General features: G+C 47.3%; 1 protein-coding gene across 12 annotated transcripts in view; it reads right to left on the reverse strand.

Annotated features, from left to right (window-relative positions):
• The window catches only part of NFIA (nuclear factor I A), a 242,298-nt gene extending 226,670 nt beyond the window's left edge, over nucleotides 1-15,628 (reverse strand). For 10 of the 12 annotated variants that reach the window (XM_066556112.1, XM_066556113.1, XM_066556111.1 and 7 more), the window contains exons 1-2: nucleotides 15,372-15,515; nucleotides 9,333-9,864 (exon numbers count right to left, since the gene is read on the reverse strand). In XM_066556112.1, coding sequence (XP_066412209.1) covers nucleotides 9,333-9,864; nucleotides 15,372-15,398 — 559 coding nt within the window. In that variant the 5' untranslated portion in view covers nucleotides 15,399-15,515. Of the gene's footprint in view, nucleotides 1-9,332; nucleotides 9,865-15,371 lie in introns of all 12 variants that reach the window. The other 2 variants (XM_066556114.1, XM_066556110.1) reach the window with 1 other exon arrangement.
• Between the last annotated feature and the right edge of the window lie 219 nt (nucleotides 15,629-15,847).

Genomic DNA, 15,847 nt, shown 5'->3' on the forward strand with positions numbered 1-15,847 from the left:
ACTTGTCTTTTGATACCTTTACAGGAGCGCATCCCATCGTTCAGTGCATTACAAGGTGTTTTAAACACAAAAATGGTGATTTAACCAGACACAATGTTTATTACAAAGCTCAGGCAGCCTATTATCTGTCCCTCATGCACAAGATTAAAGTGGTAGATGCAGAAAAACACAGCATGAAAGAGGCTGTCCCAACACTTTTCATTTAGATCTTCACCCCTTGTTTCTCCTGAAGCCTTCGGCAGACTGTGCACAGAGCCGAAAACTTTCCCCTTGCCAGGGGCTTTCCAGAGTTTAGCTGTAAGGAGATGCTTCCCTATGAAATACTCCTCACGAGTTTGTAAATGCATTTTGCAACCTAACAATCCATGCATGGTGGATTTCCTGGGCTGAAGAGCACTGCTGCCTTCCCATTGTGTGCTACTTAGAATGATGGAATCCTCTGGGTTGGAAAAAATCTTTAAGAACACCGAGTCCAACTGTACTGAAAGTGAGGTGACAGTGGCTGGGATCAGACCAGAGATGCACAGCACAGAGGACAGTGCAGAACAGGTTTAGAGTTTGTTTAGATACCAATGCTATTGGCATATCATGGATATGACAAATGGATTAAACCAAGGAGCAGAAAGAACACTGGCTACCTCTCTGTGGCCAGGGCTTGGTGACATGGTGGCACGTCTGGAGCATATGCTGTCACTTGCAGCTCTAATGGGTGGATGCCATGCTGGTTTTACACCTGTGGAAGGTGTGTTCCACCCCTCTGTGCCACCATCCAGCTCCCCACAGTCACAGCAAGAGTTGGGGATGGACACAACCTCCCCATGCACCAGGTGAGATGGGAAGGAGAAACCCATTGAGCAGTCCTCCCAGGGGCTTCCCACTGCACCCTGAGGGTGCCCTGCTGGAGGAGACCTCAGTGATACACCCTTCTGTGATGCTTTTAAACCACCTTTTCACATTGTCCAAAAACCCAGAGCACCAGCAAGTTTTCCCTCATTGACCAAACAACCACCAGGTACCGCACTCACCAGCACAGCCTGTTCACCTGGCCAAATAACCCCACTTTGGATACCTACCAACCCCATGGTAATTTTTTTGCTTTACTACAGATATATCTTACCCCAAAACATGAACATGCTGAAACATCCAATCATGTTCTGGCACGCATGCCAAAAAAAAAGCCCATGGCAACAAAGACGACAGCTTGCCAATGGCAGCTGCTGCACGCACACACAAAATTAAACTATATTCTTCTGAAAAGGGATATTATTATGGCATTTGTTTCCCCCCACCCTCACCCATTCCCTCCCAAAATAAAGGGGGAAATATCAACACATCTTAAACATTAGGAGATATGGATTTGAAAAAAAAAACGAAAGAAACAAAGGAGGCATGGGATGGAGAATTTAGGGTTTAATAGGAGATCCAATTGGGATTGGGGCTGAATGCATGGAGCTGCCCTGAAATATTGGCTCACCTACGGGAGCTGTATGGCACGAGCAAGTAAAACATAATTTAGGAGGCCTGAGGATGCTGAATCGCCTCAAGTTTGGTCAAGCCATCCCTCGGTTACAACACAAATCTGCAAACACACTTGTGTGCATTAAAGAGCAGCTGATGACACCCATCCCTGCCTCTTCCCCCTGGTGTGGACCTGCCGAGTGCCTCCCAAGCTGCGATGCAATGCACAAGGGAGCCGTCTCCTCACTGTGAAGATAAATGTCATATTGGACCTCTGACATCATGTATTCTCCAAGTAATTATTTTTGATATCATAAGAGTTGTACAGGGTGCACAATAAAATTAAAAAGTAGAAAGCAAGGTTAATAAGATTATCGTGTTGGTATAATAGGTAATGCATTTTGCAGTATATCCTTAAATCTGCCCTCTCCAAGCATAATTAAATAACTGTGATTTATATTTTAAAGGAACGCAGACAGGCCGTGTATCCTCCTACCCACATATGCTAATTACTTTCAGCCCCTAAAAATCACACAGTTGTTTGCAGCTTTTTAATCCTCATGTGTAAATAACCCGACTCAGGTCCAAGTTATGAACAATAAAGTCCAGGAAACTTTCAGAAGAGCTTGTCAATAAACCCGTCTTGATTTTATCTCACTGATCTAATGGCACTGAGGTGCCGATACCAGCGGGAAGGAGGAATGACTCCCCGGGGCCTTCGTGCTGTGACACCGGGACAGCACTCGGACTGGGAGGGTGGATATTAATGGAGAACAGATCAACACCCTTCAGGAGGAGTCAATGGATGCACAAGCCCAGGATACCCAGCCTGGGTCTCTCCATGGGTCTGGGTGCACTGTGGTGGCACCGGGATGGTGGGCCACATGAGCCGACATGCTCCGCTCTAGGCCGAACTCAACCACGCCGCTCTCCATTTTGATCGCACGTGAGAGCCTGGCACACAAAATGGAGGCCCTCGTGTGTTTTACAGGCAGCGGCTACGAATCCAGCCCAAATCCACCCGCTCTACGTGCCACATCCGGCTCCTACATCCCGAGCCACAATGGTGCCACGCACAGGGCCGAGCTCAGGTGTCTTACATCCACCCCTGGGGTAGGGACATGGGACAATGGTAGCTAGAAACACTTAATATATATAAATACTCTGTTTTCTCTTTGAAATTAATCACATTGTGATGACAGGCTCGTCCAGGCACTGCCCTTGCCAATTTGGGATAAAATGCTGCAAGCCCCAGATGAACTTGCTGGGATAAAACTGCCCCACACATCTGAGGCACCACGACCCAGGTGTTGATTTCAGTCACAGTTTTTGGTGGCTCCCATAATGCAGGAGAGAATTAACAACAACCAGAGATGCGGTTGCACCACATGAATGGGAAAACCAAAGCGATTAAAATGAATTTTAGTCCACCAACAAGGCTTATCTACCACAAGCCCTTACTGGCATAAGGAAATGTCCGGGTTGGCTGCTGTTAGGAGGCTAAAATAATTTCCCCTGAATTTACAGCCTCTAATTTAATCATCAGCTCCAGCCCTTGTCTGTGAGGAGAGGAGCAGGGGCACAGCCAGATCCATGGCTCCCAGTGAGGATGCCCCAAATTCATTTTGCCAGGGACAGTCCCCGAGGGGACCCCTGGAGGGTCCCAAATGTGCAGAAAAGTGCAGGCTTCTGGGGAGGGGTTGAGGCGTTTTGGAGCAGCGGGTTGGAATTTGTTTGCTGGTTGTAAAAACCTCACCAGTGCCTGAACCAGAAGCATCAGGGGGAGGAGGAGGAGGAGCTGTGAAGAAGCTCAGGGCGCAGTAAGCAAGGGATGCCCTTTCCTTTACATGAGAATGGGGAGAAAATACATAATTGTAATAATAAATAGCGGGTTTTATGAACAATTAGGATTCCACTGTCTCTTTGAAGGGTTTGAAAAGCTGACACGATGTTTTGGGTTCTCCAGATTCAGCTTTGAGGCCTCAACCAAGAGAAACATTCAGCCCTGCTGTGTACAGCAGTGACCACAACAAAGATTGTGGTTTCTCCCACACTCGCCTTAAATAGATCTAAATTAATGCTATTCATCATTGGGTGGAAAAGAAGGGAAATATAAAAATGCAGTTGCTTGTAGAAAAGCCAGAAGCATTGGGCAACTTTCTTACTCACAGGCTTCTCCTTGCTTTTGCACCTCGAAGCAAGGAGGCATGGAAATAACACACCCTTTTACTGTGCAAACCCATCACCTGGAAAACATCCTGGGCATATGAAATACGCCTTTATCCCGTGTTTATTTGTTGTTGCTGTTGTTGTTGTTGGAGAAAGGGAAAAGCTAAACCACATGACTGAACTCCTGCCAGGGGTTCGTGATAGAGCAGGCCATCCCGAGTGCCGCACCAGTTAGTATCTGAATTATCACGGATACTCACCGGCTCAGTTACACCCGCACAGGGAGAGCAGTTGTCCCACCTAAATCCTGCTTCTGTCAGCTCCCACCCTGCTCGTGGCTGCAGTGAGCAGCCAGTCCCGCTCCCCAAAGAGGAGATCATCCAAAGGTGGGGATATCTCTCTGTGCCATGTGGGGTGTGTAGGTCGTCGTGTCTCATGTGTGCCCACGATAGGTGGGTGCATGTAATTTGGGGTGTTGAGGAACTGTGGCTGTCCTCTCCTCACCTCTCCTGACTGAGACAGAGACCCAGGCTCCCACCACTGACTTTTTATGGGTACTTTTTGTAATGCTAAAACAACACAAAATCTGCCTTCTCCCTTTATTCCTTGAGGGCAGAAATACTGTGAGATGTCTTAGTGTCACTTTTTTTCTTTAAAGCTACAGATGTCTCACTTTGGCAAAAAATAATGGAGCAGAAAAACAACTCTATCAGCCCACAAACCCTAAAATCTCAGCTGACCGTTGGTCTGCTCAGGTTCTCCTGGGCATGCATTGGGAGGCCTGTGCAGGGAACACGTGTGAGATACCTGCTGTGAAGCTGCCTGAAGTGGTCTTTTGGTAAGAGTAAATGCAATCTGTCTGCAGAAAAAAACTTTAAGGACAGTTTTGGATACAGACTGGAACAGCCATGAGCTGGAATTAGGTTTTTCAAAGCATTATAGGTGGAAGGAATGCCATGGATGCTTTAAAAGCCTTCAGATAGGCGTAAAAAGGACATATACATTACGCATTATCTCCACAGAACAAACACCATTTGAAATGTGCCCCTTTTTAGCTACCATTATGATCTGTCTAAAGAGCATTTTGGTTGAAACTTGGGAGGAAAGAAGAAGAAGAAAAAAAAAAAGCCCACTGATCTTACACCTGCTCTTTAGCAGTGGGAAGTAGGTTCTCAATCTGTTAACATGACCATCTGGCCAATCTGCATATCACGGCTATCTGGATTACCGTACGATGGAATGACAATAACGTAGCCAAAACAAAAGTAAAACGCATCAAAAACTAACAGGAGCGCAAGCCCTTTTGATTTCAAATTAAATAATAAATGTGGTATCAGAGCAAAGCGAGAAAGTCAGCTAAATAATTAAAAATGAGCCTTCACTGTGGCATAATTAAGTAAACAATATGGTGTGTGTTTCTGTAGGAGCCAGCAATAGTTTCCACCGTCGAACGCTCCACTTTAGCAGAGCAGCGATCAGGAGTTCAAGGCGCTGCGACAGCTCTTTCAGTGACGTACGGCATTGTCAGGACACCTCTGCCACCCCTGCGACACCCAGCCCGGCTGCGGCTATTAACAGGATTAATGCAGCAACAATCAATACCAATTGTACTAAAAGATTACAGTGCAAAGCCTCGGGTACCTCTCGGACCCCCCGAAACCTCCACGGGTACGGGAGGGCTTCTGCATTAACCCATCTTTGGGTTATTCCCATCGATGCCTCTTTATGGTCGTCCAAGGAGAATATTTTAAGTCCGTTGATGGGAACATAAAATGGGTCGAGCTTAAAGTTCAAGGTCATGTGTTATATAGCACTGCCCAGCAATTAGCCACAGAGCACATCTAGAAGTTAAGTAAATTTTCAGTCACAAACATAAGGCTGAGTTCTGTCCCCTTTGCTGCCTTCGAGTCTAAACGCTAACAGAAAAATGAGCTTACGTAAATAAAACCTAGCCCCAGATTTTTTCTGAAATTTGGGATTTTTAAATGTCCTTCTGAAAGATTAAAAGATTTTCTCTGCCACAAATACCTCGCGAGTTTAATTCTCGCCCGAAGCGCAAAACGATGGCCGGCCAAAAAAATAAACTGGGCATTGCAGCATCGCCTCCTGGCCCACCATTCCGCTTCAGCCACTGGAGAAGTCTCTAAAAACTGTGACCTCTCAGAAAATTTAACTACTTCTATTGCGATTCTATTCTCCAATCTGACCACATTAGCAGGAGGAACTCCAAAGCAGTAAAAAACTCCAGAAAGTTCTCGGTTGAGTGCCTACTAATGAACAAAGGTTAACTTTATCTAAAAGGTCAAATGCCTGGTGGCTAAGGTTGTGACCTTAACAACTTAAATTGTGACCTTGCCACGTGCCTAGTATATTGTAGATTCTGATACAGATCATCTGGTAAAGGACCGGTCATAAATTAGCTTTACTGTTCGACTCCCACAAAGAAAATGGTTTGCCACAATGGTTTCCAACTTGTCATTTGATACAAGAGCAGAATAAGTGAAAACTAAAAAGCAAACCCAAGTTCAGGGTACGAAAATGCCGCCTGCTTTTAGTTAAGCAGATTAGAAACTGCAAACTGAGAGCAATACTCTAGATTTCAATACATTTTTTGGTCAACCTCTAATTCACAAAGCACCGATCTTCCTTTTCTTTTTTTTTTTAATTTCTTTTTTTTATCCTTTTAATGAAAATTACATGTAGTTTGCCTATTTGCATATTTTTGTTTTCTCTTTCTAGCCAGTTCTTAAAGAGAATAATTGATTTCAGTAGCTTTGTAAGAAGCACTATTTAAATCTGTGCACATGTGTTCCCTTACAGATGATAGTGCCTACTGAAGGAAAAGCGTGGATTCAAAGCAATAATTATCCTACATGTTTAGAAGGAAAGGGACATCTTGCTGCCGAAGTCATCTCGAATAAGGGCATCTTGGAACAGAATACTCCCCCCAAGAAAAGAAGACAAAAAGTGGGGGGGAAAAAAACCCATAAGAAAAAGAGAAGCGAGCACTATGGGTGAAAAGGTCACAATGGTTTTGGCACGTATCTTCAAGCACGTTTCGGAGTCTGTGCCTCCTGCCAATACTGGCAACTTCTCAAAACTTTTAAGGAGGTAAAAACATTGTTTAGTGTTTACAAATCTTCTGTACTATAGCAGATGCTTGTCAAAACCGCTATATGTAAGTTGACCAGCCTACCTAATATTTGCGCTGGCGACTTCCTCCTTATAAATACGTGGTCCATACATTTGGGGAGCGAGGTCTGATGGAGTTGGAGACAAAGGACCCTTAATATTTTTTTCTTTTGTAATTTTCCTGTTGCGCACCCGGCACAAGCTGCCATTACTGCGGGTCTGCGGGAACCAATGGCTGTCAACTTGGCCAATGTTCAGGTGTAACAAAGACTGCTGGGATACATCGGAGGGGGGAAAAAAACGGGAAAAAAGGGGGGAAGAAAAAGAGGTAGCTCTACGCAAGGCTTTCGGTACACCTCTGTGAAGCCACATAGACAGCGACCATGCTGTGCCACCTCCCAAAAAACATCTTGTCCCCCTCCCCGCTGAGGTTTAGCAGGAATATGCCAGCACACACTCCTGCACTGAGAGCACAATGCAATGCGTGCAATCAGCAAACAACGGCCAAAAACACGGCGCGGTGCGCTCTGCACGGGCGCGTGGCTGCTCACACAAATCCCCAAATCTAACCCCAAAAAACCGCGCCAAGGGCTCGCGCCGAGTTTCCGCGGCAAACACCGAATCCGAAGGACAATCGGTGGGATCGCTGCCTGTTGATGAAGACGGCAGGAATAAATAACAGTTCGCTATCAAGGCTACTGTTTGCCACCGGCGTGCTGATAAGATGGTATATCCCTAATCGCAATATTGAACTTTCATAACGTCTATTGCCCGACTGTTGTAACAGGGAGAGATCCCTTGAAGCTCCCCGAAATACTCCCACTCCTGGGTTTGGTCCTTTTCTCCCCATCCTACATTTCTGTGACCCTACATGCAAGCTACACCAAGACCGTTGGTTTCTATCAACGACTTGCGCGCTCCACAGAGGGCCTGGGAAATACAATATGGATCAGTATTTACCGCATCACGCTATATATAAATCCAAATAATAAAAACCTGCGTGCTGTAGATCAGTAAATAGACATTTATAGCTTCTATTTGAATATCAAAGCATTTTAAATTTATCAACCCACTCCAACATGCGGAGGAGGAAACTGAGGCAGACAAAAGGGATGTGAACCCATGGTCCCCTTGGGGTTGGTGATGGAATAGGAGGTAACCTGAAATGCCCCAGCCCCAAGCTCCCTTCAGTTAGCCATTTGTCCATAACGCTTCCTTCACGGTGGCCATAATAAAGCGCAGAGTAAATAAATAATTTTCCTCAATATTTGCCTACTTCCCTTTCACCATAAATGTACTGTATGATTTACCACCTCACACCGAAGTGCAAAGTAAATGCCGCAGCTTATCTGTAGGAAATACCATGAGGATACTCAAAAGTTATTTCTGAACAGGGATCATATCTGTAAAATCCCAGCGGCGACATTGCCTAACACAACAACCATGGCAGGGACTCAGCGCAGAAAAACTTTGGGGAAGCCAAAACTTTCTGCAAGACCCTCTGAAAGAAGTTGGCATGGGAAATGCAGGCTCCCTGGGCTGTAATTTGCTTGGTTTTCTTACCGATAAATATTTATACAGAAGTGGTTTCTTCTAATATGATTCCTCTCTCCCCTGTTCCTCTGTTTTTCCAGCCTGTCCAGCCCCTCAGCTCACAAGTCAGGATATGCTGAGGGATCCATACATCCCATACATGAAACTCGGGGCATTGCACTTCACACACACACATTTTTCTGCACTACAATCACTCAGGAGAACTACAATAGCATATTATTTTACCCAGTCAACATACTACACATCCTCTGAGCACACCGAGTCATGCCGCAGGCAGAGCATACTTTGTGTTGGAGTCTGGGATCCCAAGATTTTCATCACACGTTAAAACATTTCAGCCCCTCCTCATAAGCACACTATTGTCAAATCAGGAATTTTTTCCAAGACCTGCTTAGCTTTTAGGTGTATACATTGTGATCTTTTGAGGGGTTTAAATGTTTCCTTTTCCCCCTAGGGTTACCCAGAGGTTTGTTTCATCCCCACTCAGACCTGATGACTAGGTTTGCTATCAAGGAACTGTCTTCTCTTTTCCCTCCAATCCTGCAGGGTTTACGTTCCCCATCTAATCCCTGTGGGGTGAGGATACCTGGTACTCCTGACCCACAGGCCTCAGGCACCTCCTGGACAACTTTGTGCATAACATTTACAAACTTTATTTAAAAAAAAAAAAAAAAATTAAAATCTATCTGCTTTCCCCCAAAATTCGGATAAAGGAAGCCGCGTCCGGCTGCGAGCCCCCCTAGGACAACATTTAGGATAACACCTGTGAAGGATGCCCGAAATGCTGTTAACCGCGGAAAACAAGAGCCACTTTTATGTGGCTGCACCTTAAAAACCCCATTAAAAAAAAATAAAAATAAAAGTGAGGGGGGGAGCTTTGGCACCCTCCTCGCCACCCCGGAAGAGCGATAACTGGCATCCCCAGCTCCCTCCCCAGCTCATGCAGCCGCCGCACGGGCACGGCACCCGGCACGGAGATAACCGAAAAGTTGGAGAAGGTGGTAGAGAAAGGCACTTACCTGCTGCGTGCACAAAGTATGCCAAATATAAATCGAGTTCCTTAACAGAAACTCCTATATGGTGGGGCTGTACGCACAGCCCGGGGTTAGAGCACTGTGGGGACTTTACAAGGCGCTCGCCATCAGTACTTTCGAGCGGAATACCTTTAAATAAAATCACCATAACAAGGTCCAACCTCCAGACCTTATCTGCCTGGCGAAGGCAGTCAATTCTTCTCATCTTGCCCTTCTGGTCTGGATTGGAAAGAACGCAACACGGAGGCTTTTTTCCTGTGACTGTGAGAACAAAATCCTCCCGAAATTCAGGCCTGATATCTTTCCGGAGCTTTGCCAGAAGTCTGGATGCCCATTTTTGCTTTACCTCGGGTTTTTCACTTAGCAGTTCGTCCTTCACGGCTCTCTCTTCCTCTTTAGACATGCGTTTTTCATGTTTTTTGAAGTATTTTCTTTTTCGGGCTTGCAGGTTGAACCACGTGTACGCAAACGCTCGGACGTGAGGCAGAAGTGCTTCGATGAAGGGATGAAATTCATCCTGAAAAAAGTTACAGAGAAGGGTTGATGTCACCGAAACCATCAAGAAAGAGCCTTCAAAAACAGGCCTTTTGCAGGAAGGTGAGAATTAGGAGGGTGCTGATAAATTTTAAGGGCCGTGGGACCCCTCGCTGATGGACCCCGAACCCACCACCGCCGCATCCCCGCTTCCCTTTCACGCCGACCCAAAACCTCTGCTCCCGCCCCCAAAAACAGGGTCCAACTTCAACCAAGCGCCCAGATGGAGATGGTGCAATGCTGGCGCCCTTTCCCCAGTCCCCAAACCTTTTTTTTTTAAAGAGAAAAAAAAAGGGCAGAATGAGTTAAAATCCAAAAACTCCTTTGCAAGTCCACTTGCAGAGCGCATATCTCCCTTTGCTCTCTCCCTGACCCCGCTGCTTGCGGTGTAGCCAGCGTTTGCCCGCCAATTTGGCAAATCCTAAACATTTGGATGCCAATCAATGTTTGTATGGGGAAGTCTAAAGTATAGTAAAACTTTCCCGAAGATATATTTGGAAATAGCAGCCGGCAGAATAGTAAAATGCCACTATAGCTGTATATACAATTACAATGAAGGGTGGTTTTCACTCTGGTTCCTAAACAGTGAAAAGAGCGAGAAGTACCGCGGTCGATTTATCCCGCGAGCGCAATCATAACCAACACTAAAACCCTAGAAAAAGCAAGCCTTGCAATTTATCTTTTTTAAAAATATTTTTGTTTCTATTTAGTAAAAAAAAAAACAACCAAAAAAACTTGCTATCTGGGTATATTAGGGAAAGTCAAACTCTGTGCCTTCCTATGAAATTAAAAAAAAAAAATCCCCAAAAAACCAGGAAAAATTGAAAAATGCGGTAACACAAAACTGTAGCACAACTTGTGCAAACATGCAAAGAATTATTAATTGTGTCAGATTTTCAAATATTTTAAAAGAAATGTCCTACTCGGAAAGTTAGTTTGGCCATTCGGAGACACTGCTTGCTTTGTGTAACGAGGAGTTAAAGATCACCCCTCTCCCCTGGCACAAAAAAAATCTCAATTAAAATTATGCTGACGCTAAAAAAAGGCGAGAAGACCCCTTGATTTTTCTTTTTTAAAATAATTTTTTTTTTCCTCCTCACTAAGTATTACATAAATCAGCCAAAGAGACCAAAACATATTATAATATACAGGGGCCATGCTTCTTGTTTTTTCCCTGAATAAACGAATGACCCAACTCCAGGCTGCACATAAAAACGTATCCAGCCTATGGGGCCTGATCCAGTGCTGCGTGCTGGGGACGTCCCTGCTTCCAGTTCCTCCTTTTCTCAGGATTGGGCCCTCCAGGAGGGAAAAATAAAGTAATCTCTGCAACATTTTCCCCAGCATGGGAAAAGCCACCCACTACCCACCCATGTGCGAGGAAACATCGGGGATTTTTCAGATTAGCAAACTAACTTTTTTTTTCTTTAATTATCCCATGGAGTACATTTTCTACTCAAATCATTGTGTGTCATGCAAATATGGTTATTAAAACAGACATCTTACTTCCTTTCAACACTTTATTTTAATTTGCGTTGTTCTTTTCAGAAATTATGAAAAACTGAGAAATCAATAGTAGAAATATCTATCAGCAAAAATCCAGTCATAATTCAAGACCTTCTGCTGACTCCCCAAAAGCTTTCATTGCACTTACTCTGAGTGGCCCCAGAATTGTAGATACTTAAATCTATAGGTAGCACCATTGCATTTATTTTTATTTTAAACACAGACTGTTAAAAACTTTCCTAGCAGCACAATATATTTCACTACAGCAGAGCAGCAGCAATCAAAGTATTATGAACGATTATTAAAATAAAAGCAGGTAAAATAAAATAAATCACTCCAGTGATTGGCACATTCCTCTTTTTTTTTCCCCTCCTCTATGGGAAAAGATGATAGTTTCAAATTTCAATAAAGTTTAAAAAAAAAAAGAAAAAGATTGCTGCGAGTTTGCAGTCGGCAGATTCAAAAAGTGAGAGGAGGCACAATCCCAGCACATGGAGCTGCTCTCACCCACCAGACACAGCTCTCACGGAGGGGGGGAAGCAGGGGGGGGAAAAAGAAAAAAATATAAAAACTACAGGTCTCTACAAGCTATTAAAAATAATAAACCCTCCCTCCTGATCCCTCCTGTCCTTCCCTTTCCCCACTCAGGGAGAGTCAAGGAAAAAAGGCCTTTTGTCAAGTGGAAGTTTATCTGTGAAGGTACACAGAGCAAAGAGGCTCGACAGCCCACAGTGAGCCAGGGCAGCGCTTCCAGCCTTCCCACTTTCCAAACACGTCTTGGTACATCCTGAAATATTTTAACTTTTCTGCTTTAAGCAGTGCTTTGTCCTGCCTGATCTCATGTGCTCGGGACTTTTTTGGCTCGGCGTTGGATAACATCCAAGAGAGAGTTGCTTTAACCTGCGCTAAAGCTGATTTCTACGATGTGAACCTGAAAGGGGAGGTAAAAACAACACCCAAAAAGAAAACCTTTTAAAAAAAACACGAAACCACTTTAAAGGGAGGGGGGAAAAAAACCAAGATGCTTTTTGGTGCAAAGTCAGGGTCTGTGGCTGAAGTAAATGAGAAGCACTGCTGCTCAGGCGCGAGGTGTGCACGTCCCTATTACACCCAAATGTGTCTTTTCAAAATGGTGTATGAGGAGAAAAGGTTAACGACTCATAAACAGACCAACTTTCAAAGTGTCTTGGTAAACACGCTGCTCCGGAAAATCGCACCGCTTCAATCTCGGCGCTGAGGTATTAGCAAAGTCCAAGTGGAAATAAAAGCAGCCAGGACTGATCAAACAGAACTGGGCTGGACGCAGGCACGGGGGGGGGGGAGCAGCTTCTGCACAATACAATTTTTTATTTCAGTGCTGCTACAGCCCCCTCAAAAAACCCCAAAAGTTTTGGAAATGTGTCAGTGCAAGGGTGCTAACAGATGTGCAACTTGTCTGCAGCCTCGCTGCAAAATAACAGGATTTTAAGGAACTGGTAGAAAAGGCAATGATCTTTCCCTTTCCACAAGTTAGCTTGAAGGGAAACTTTGAAAGTATTTGATAAAGCTGTTTGCTTTCCCCCCTCAGTGCTGGATGGGTTACCTAAAATTAAAAGACACCAGAAAGCTGGCAAAGCAATAATAAAAAGTTAGGGGTTTTCTTTATTGCACTCCTCTCCGAAGTTTGAGGATACAGCTCTTCGGAGAAGAGCTTGCCTGTCTCTAAGCAGCACCTAAAATTTGGGCTGCACAGTTCTGTACTGTTTATCCCAAAATTTTCCTCTGCTCTCCAAAAAGGTGTTAAAAAAAAACAAAACAAAAACCCTACTACAAAAGAACCCCAACGCCAACCCAAAGGCGCCTTCGATAATGTAATCCTGCAAAGGAGGCTTTGAAACAATGTATTTCTGCAGATCTTTTTGAAATTAAGCCAACTACAGCGACCCTTGCTAATATTTTTACAATCCATTTGCTTGTAAATCTATGAGGAGATGTGCATATGTTCCCCAACTATTTCCTAGCTCCTCAGCAGATATGTAAATGGAACGATGTTTGGATTTTTCCTGACAGATGACACAAAATGCTTGTGCCATTTTGGTTCCAGGACTTGGATAAATACGCTCAGAACCAGCATTTTTGTTTGTTTTCCTTTTCTAACCCACTTTCAAGAGCTTCCCTTTAAATCTGAACCAAAACTTGACCAAAAAAAAAAAAAAGTAAAAGAAAAAGAAAAAGAAAAAATCCTTCCTAAAACTTGTATCAATAAAAGCTCTTGAAACGATAAAATAGGAAATTACTTGCAATAGCTCAGGGCTCGCCCCCTTTTTTCTATGGAAAAATGACAGAATCACCTAATTGATCCTTCGGAGGGAAGAGTTTGTCAGGAGGCCTCTAATCCTCCTATTACTTTTCCAAACGTGCAGCAAGAATGCCAGATTTTCCTAACGGAGTCAAAGCACATGCCTGGCTTTCTGCTTTTCTTTTGATAAATTAAAAAAAAAAAAAAAAGCTGGGGGGGGGGGGGGTACAGGGACAGGACACGACTGGGCCAAGGAGCAACCAGCCCATGGATTTATTTTCTCTCCTTAATATGCGACTGGGCCTACAGAGCCCCAGGAGCCCCACGTGGAGATGCCAGGAGCGTCGGCGCTGCGGGCCCCGCACGGAGTGTCCGGGGGTCCCTCCCGCAGCCGCTGCGCTGACAAAAACCAGGTATTTCTCAGAGTTGAATTAAAGGCAAAAACTTTGCCCAGGCACAGCCCGGAGTTGCTGCATCCCATCCTCTGCAAACTCCCGCTGCTCACATTTTGCTCCTGCCTTTTGAGCAAGTGTACGGTTTGGAGTTTCGTGCCCCCGCCGGCCTGGTGTTTTCTCGCCAGCACCCCAAAATTTGGGGCAGGCTGGAGAAGGAGAGGGGACCGCGACTGGAGAAGGGGACGAAACTTTCAGAGCTCTTCGGGCTGCCTGGGAAGCTGCCGCCCCTCTCCCTGCAATTCCTTGCCTTTTTCTCGACGGAAAGAGCCCGGAGAGGCTTTCTCACCGGGAGAAAAAAAATATTCCAATTAAATTAATAAGAATAATGTAGTCAAAATCTCCTGCAGGAGGAAATAATCTGGGGTTTGAGTCCGCCACAAAGCATTTCCTCGTTAAACCATTATATCCTGCTAATTGAAGGGGTGTAATTCAGCGTCCTGCAGCAGCGCGCGGGGAAAAGGGGGGCCGGGGGTTCCGCGGCCGCGCAACCCGGGGGCACCGCGGAGCGACACCCCCGCCTCCGCTCCCCGCGCAGCCCCGTCCCGCCGCGAGCGGAGGGCGCAAAAGTTGCGCCGAGCGCCGCGGGGCCCGATCCGCGGGCGGGAGGGTGGCGGGGGGGACACGCGACACACGCGGGACAAGTTTGCGGGTGTCCGTGTGGGGGGACACACGCACGGTCCCCCGGCTGGGGCGGCCTCCGCGGGTGCGGAGGGCGCTCTGCGCGGGGGCGACTGCACCGCGCCGCACCGCGGGAGCGAGCCCAGGTGCGGGGGACGGTCCCTCTTTCCGTGCCCGGGGCGCCGGGGGGGGCGCGGAGCCGGCGGGGCCGCTCCCGCGGAGCCCCGAGCGCGGTGCCGGGGGGTGCGGGCCGCGCCGTGCCCGGGGCGGGGAGCGGCGCAGCGGCTCCAGCGCTGCCCCGGGGCCGCGGTGCGGGGCGGTGCGAGGCGCTCCGGCGCGGGCGGCGGCATCGGCGGCATCGATCGCGGATGACCAAGCACGGCGGGGCCGTGCGGGTCGTCCCGCAGCACCGCGCCCGCGCGGCCCCCCCCGTTAATTAAAGCATTAATAAGTAGGCGCCATTAGCCATGTGCCGACACAAATGGCCGTGCGGGAAGGGGGTGGAGGGGGGGGGGCATGCGAACGAAAGGCAACAAAGTTAGTTTCGGCGAGCGGCGGTGGTGCCCCTTCCCCGGCGCGCACGGCCGCGCACCCCCGCAGCGCCGGCCCCACCGCGCCCCGGCGGCCGCTTACCTGGGTGAGACAGAGCGGAGAATACATGACTGCTGCGGGGGGCTGCGGTTTGGAGGTGTGCGTGTGCGGGGAGAGAGGGAGAGAGAGAGGGGGAGAGAGACAGAGGGAGAGGGAGAGAGAGGAGGGGAAAAAAGAGAGAGAGAGAGGAGAGGAGGGGGAGCCCCGAGCCTGCTTCTTGCTTTCACATTTCCAACTCTGCCAAACTGCAGCCAGCGCGGAGCCGCTCCATGAGCTGAACTTTAACCCCGCCTCGACTTTCCCGCACTACGCGCTCGGCATGCCTGCCCCGCGCGCCGTTAAAGGCATAGCGCTCGCTGCGCGCCCCTCCGCCGCCCCCGCTCCGCGCCCCTCCGCTCCGCTCCGCGCCCCTCCGCTCTGCGCCGCGCACCGCCCGCCCCGCGCCCCGCGCCGCCCGCCCGCGGGGGCGGGGAGGGGCGGGGAGGGGGCTGCGGCGCCGCCGCCTCCCTCCGCCCCGC

This window comes from Molothrus aeneus, chromosome 9, assembly GCF_037042795.1.
Source record: "Molothrus aeneus isolate 106 chromosome 9, BPBGC_Maene_1.0, whole genome shotgun sequence".
Lineage (NCBI taxonomy): Eukaryota > Metazoa > Chordata > Aves > Passeriformes > Icteridae > Molothrus > Molothrus aeneus.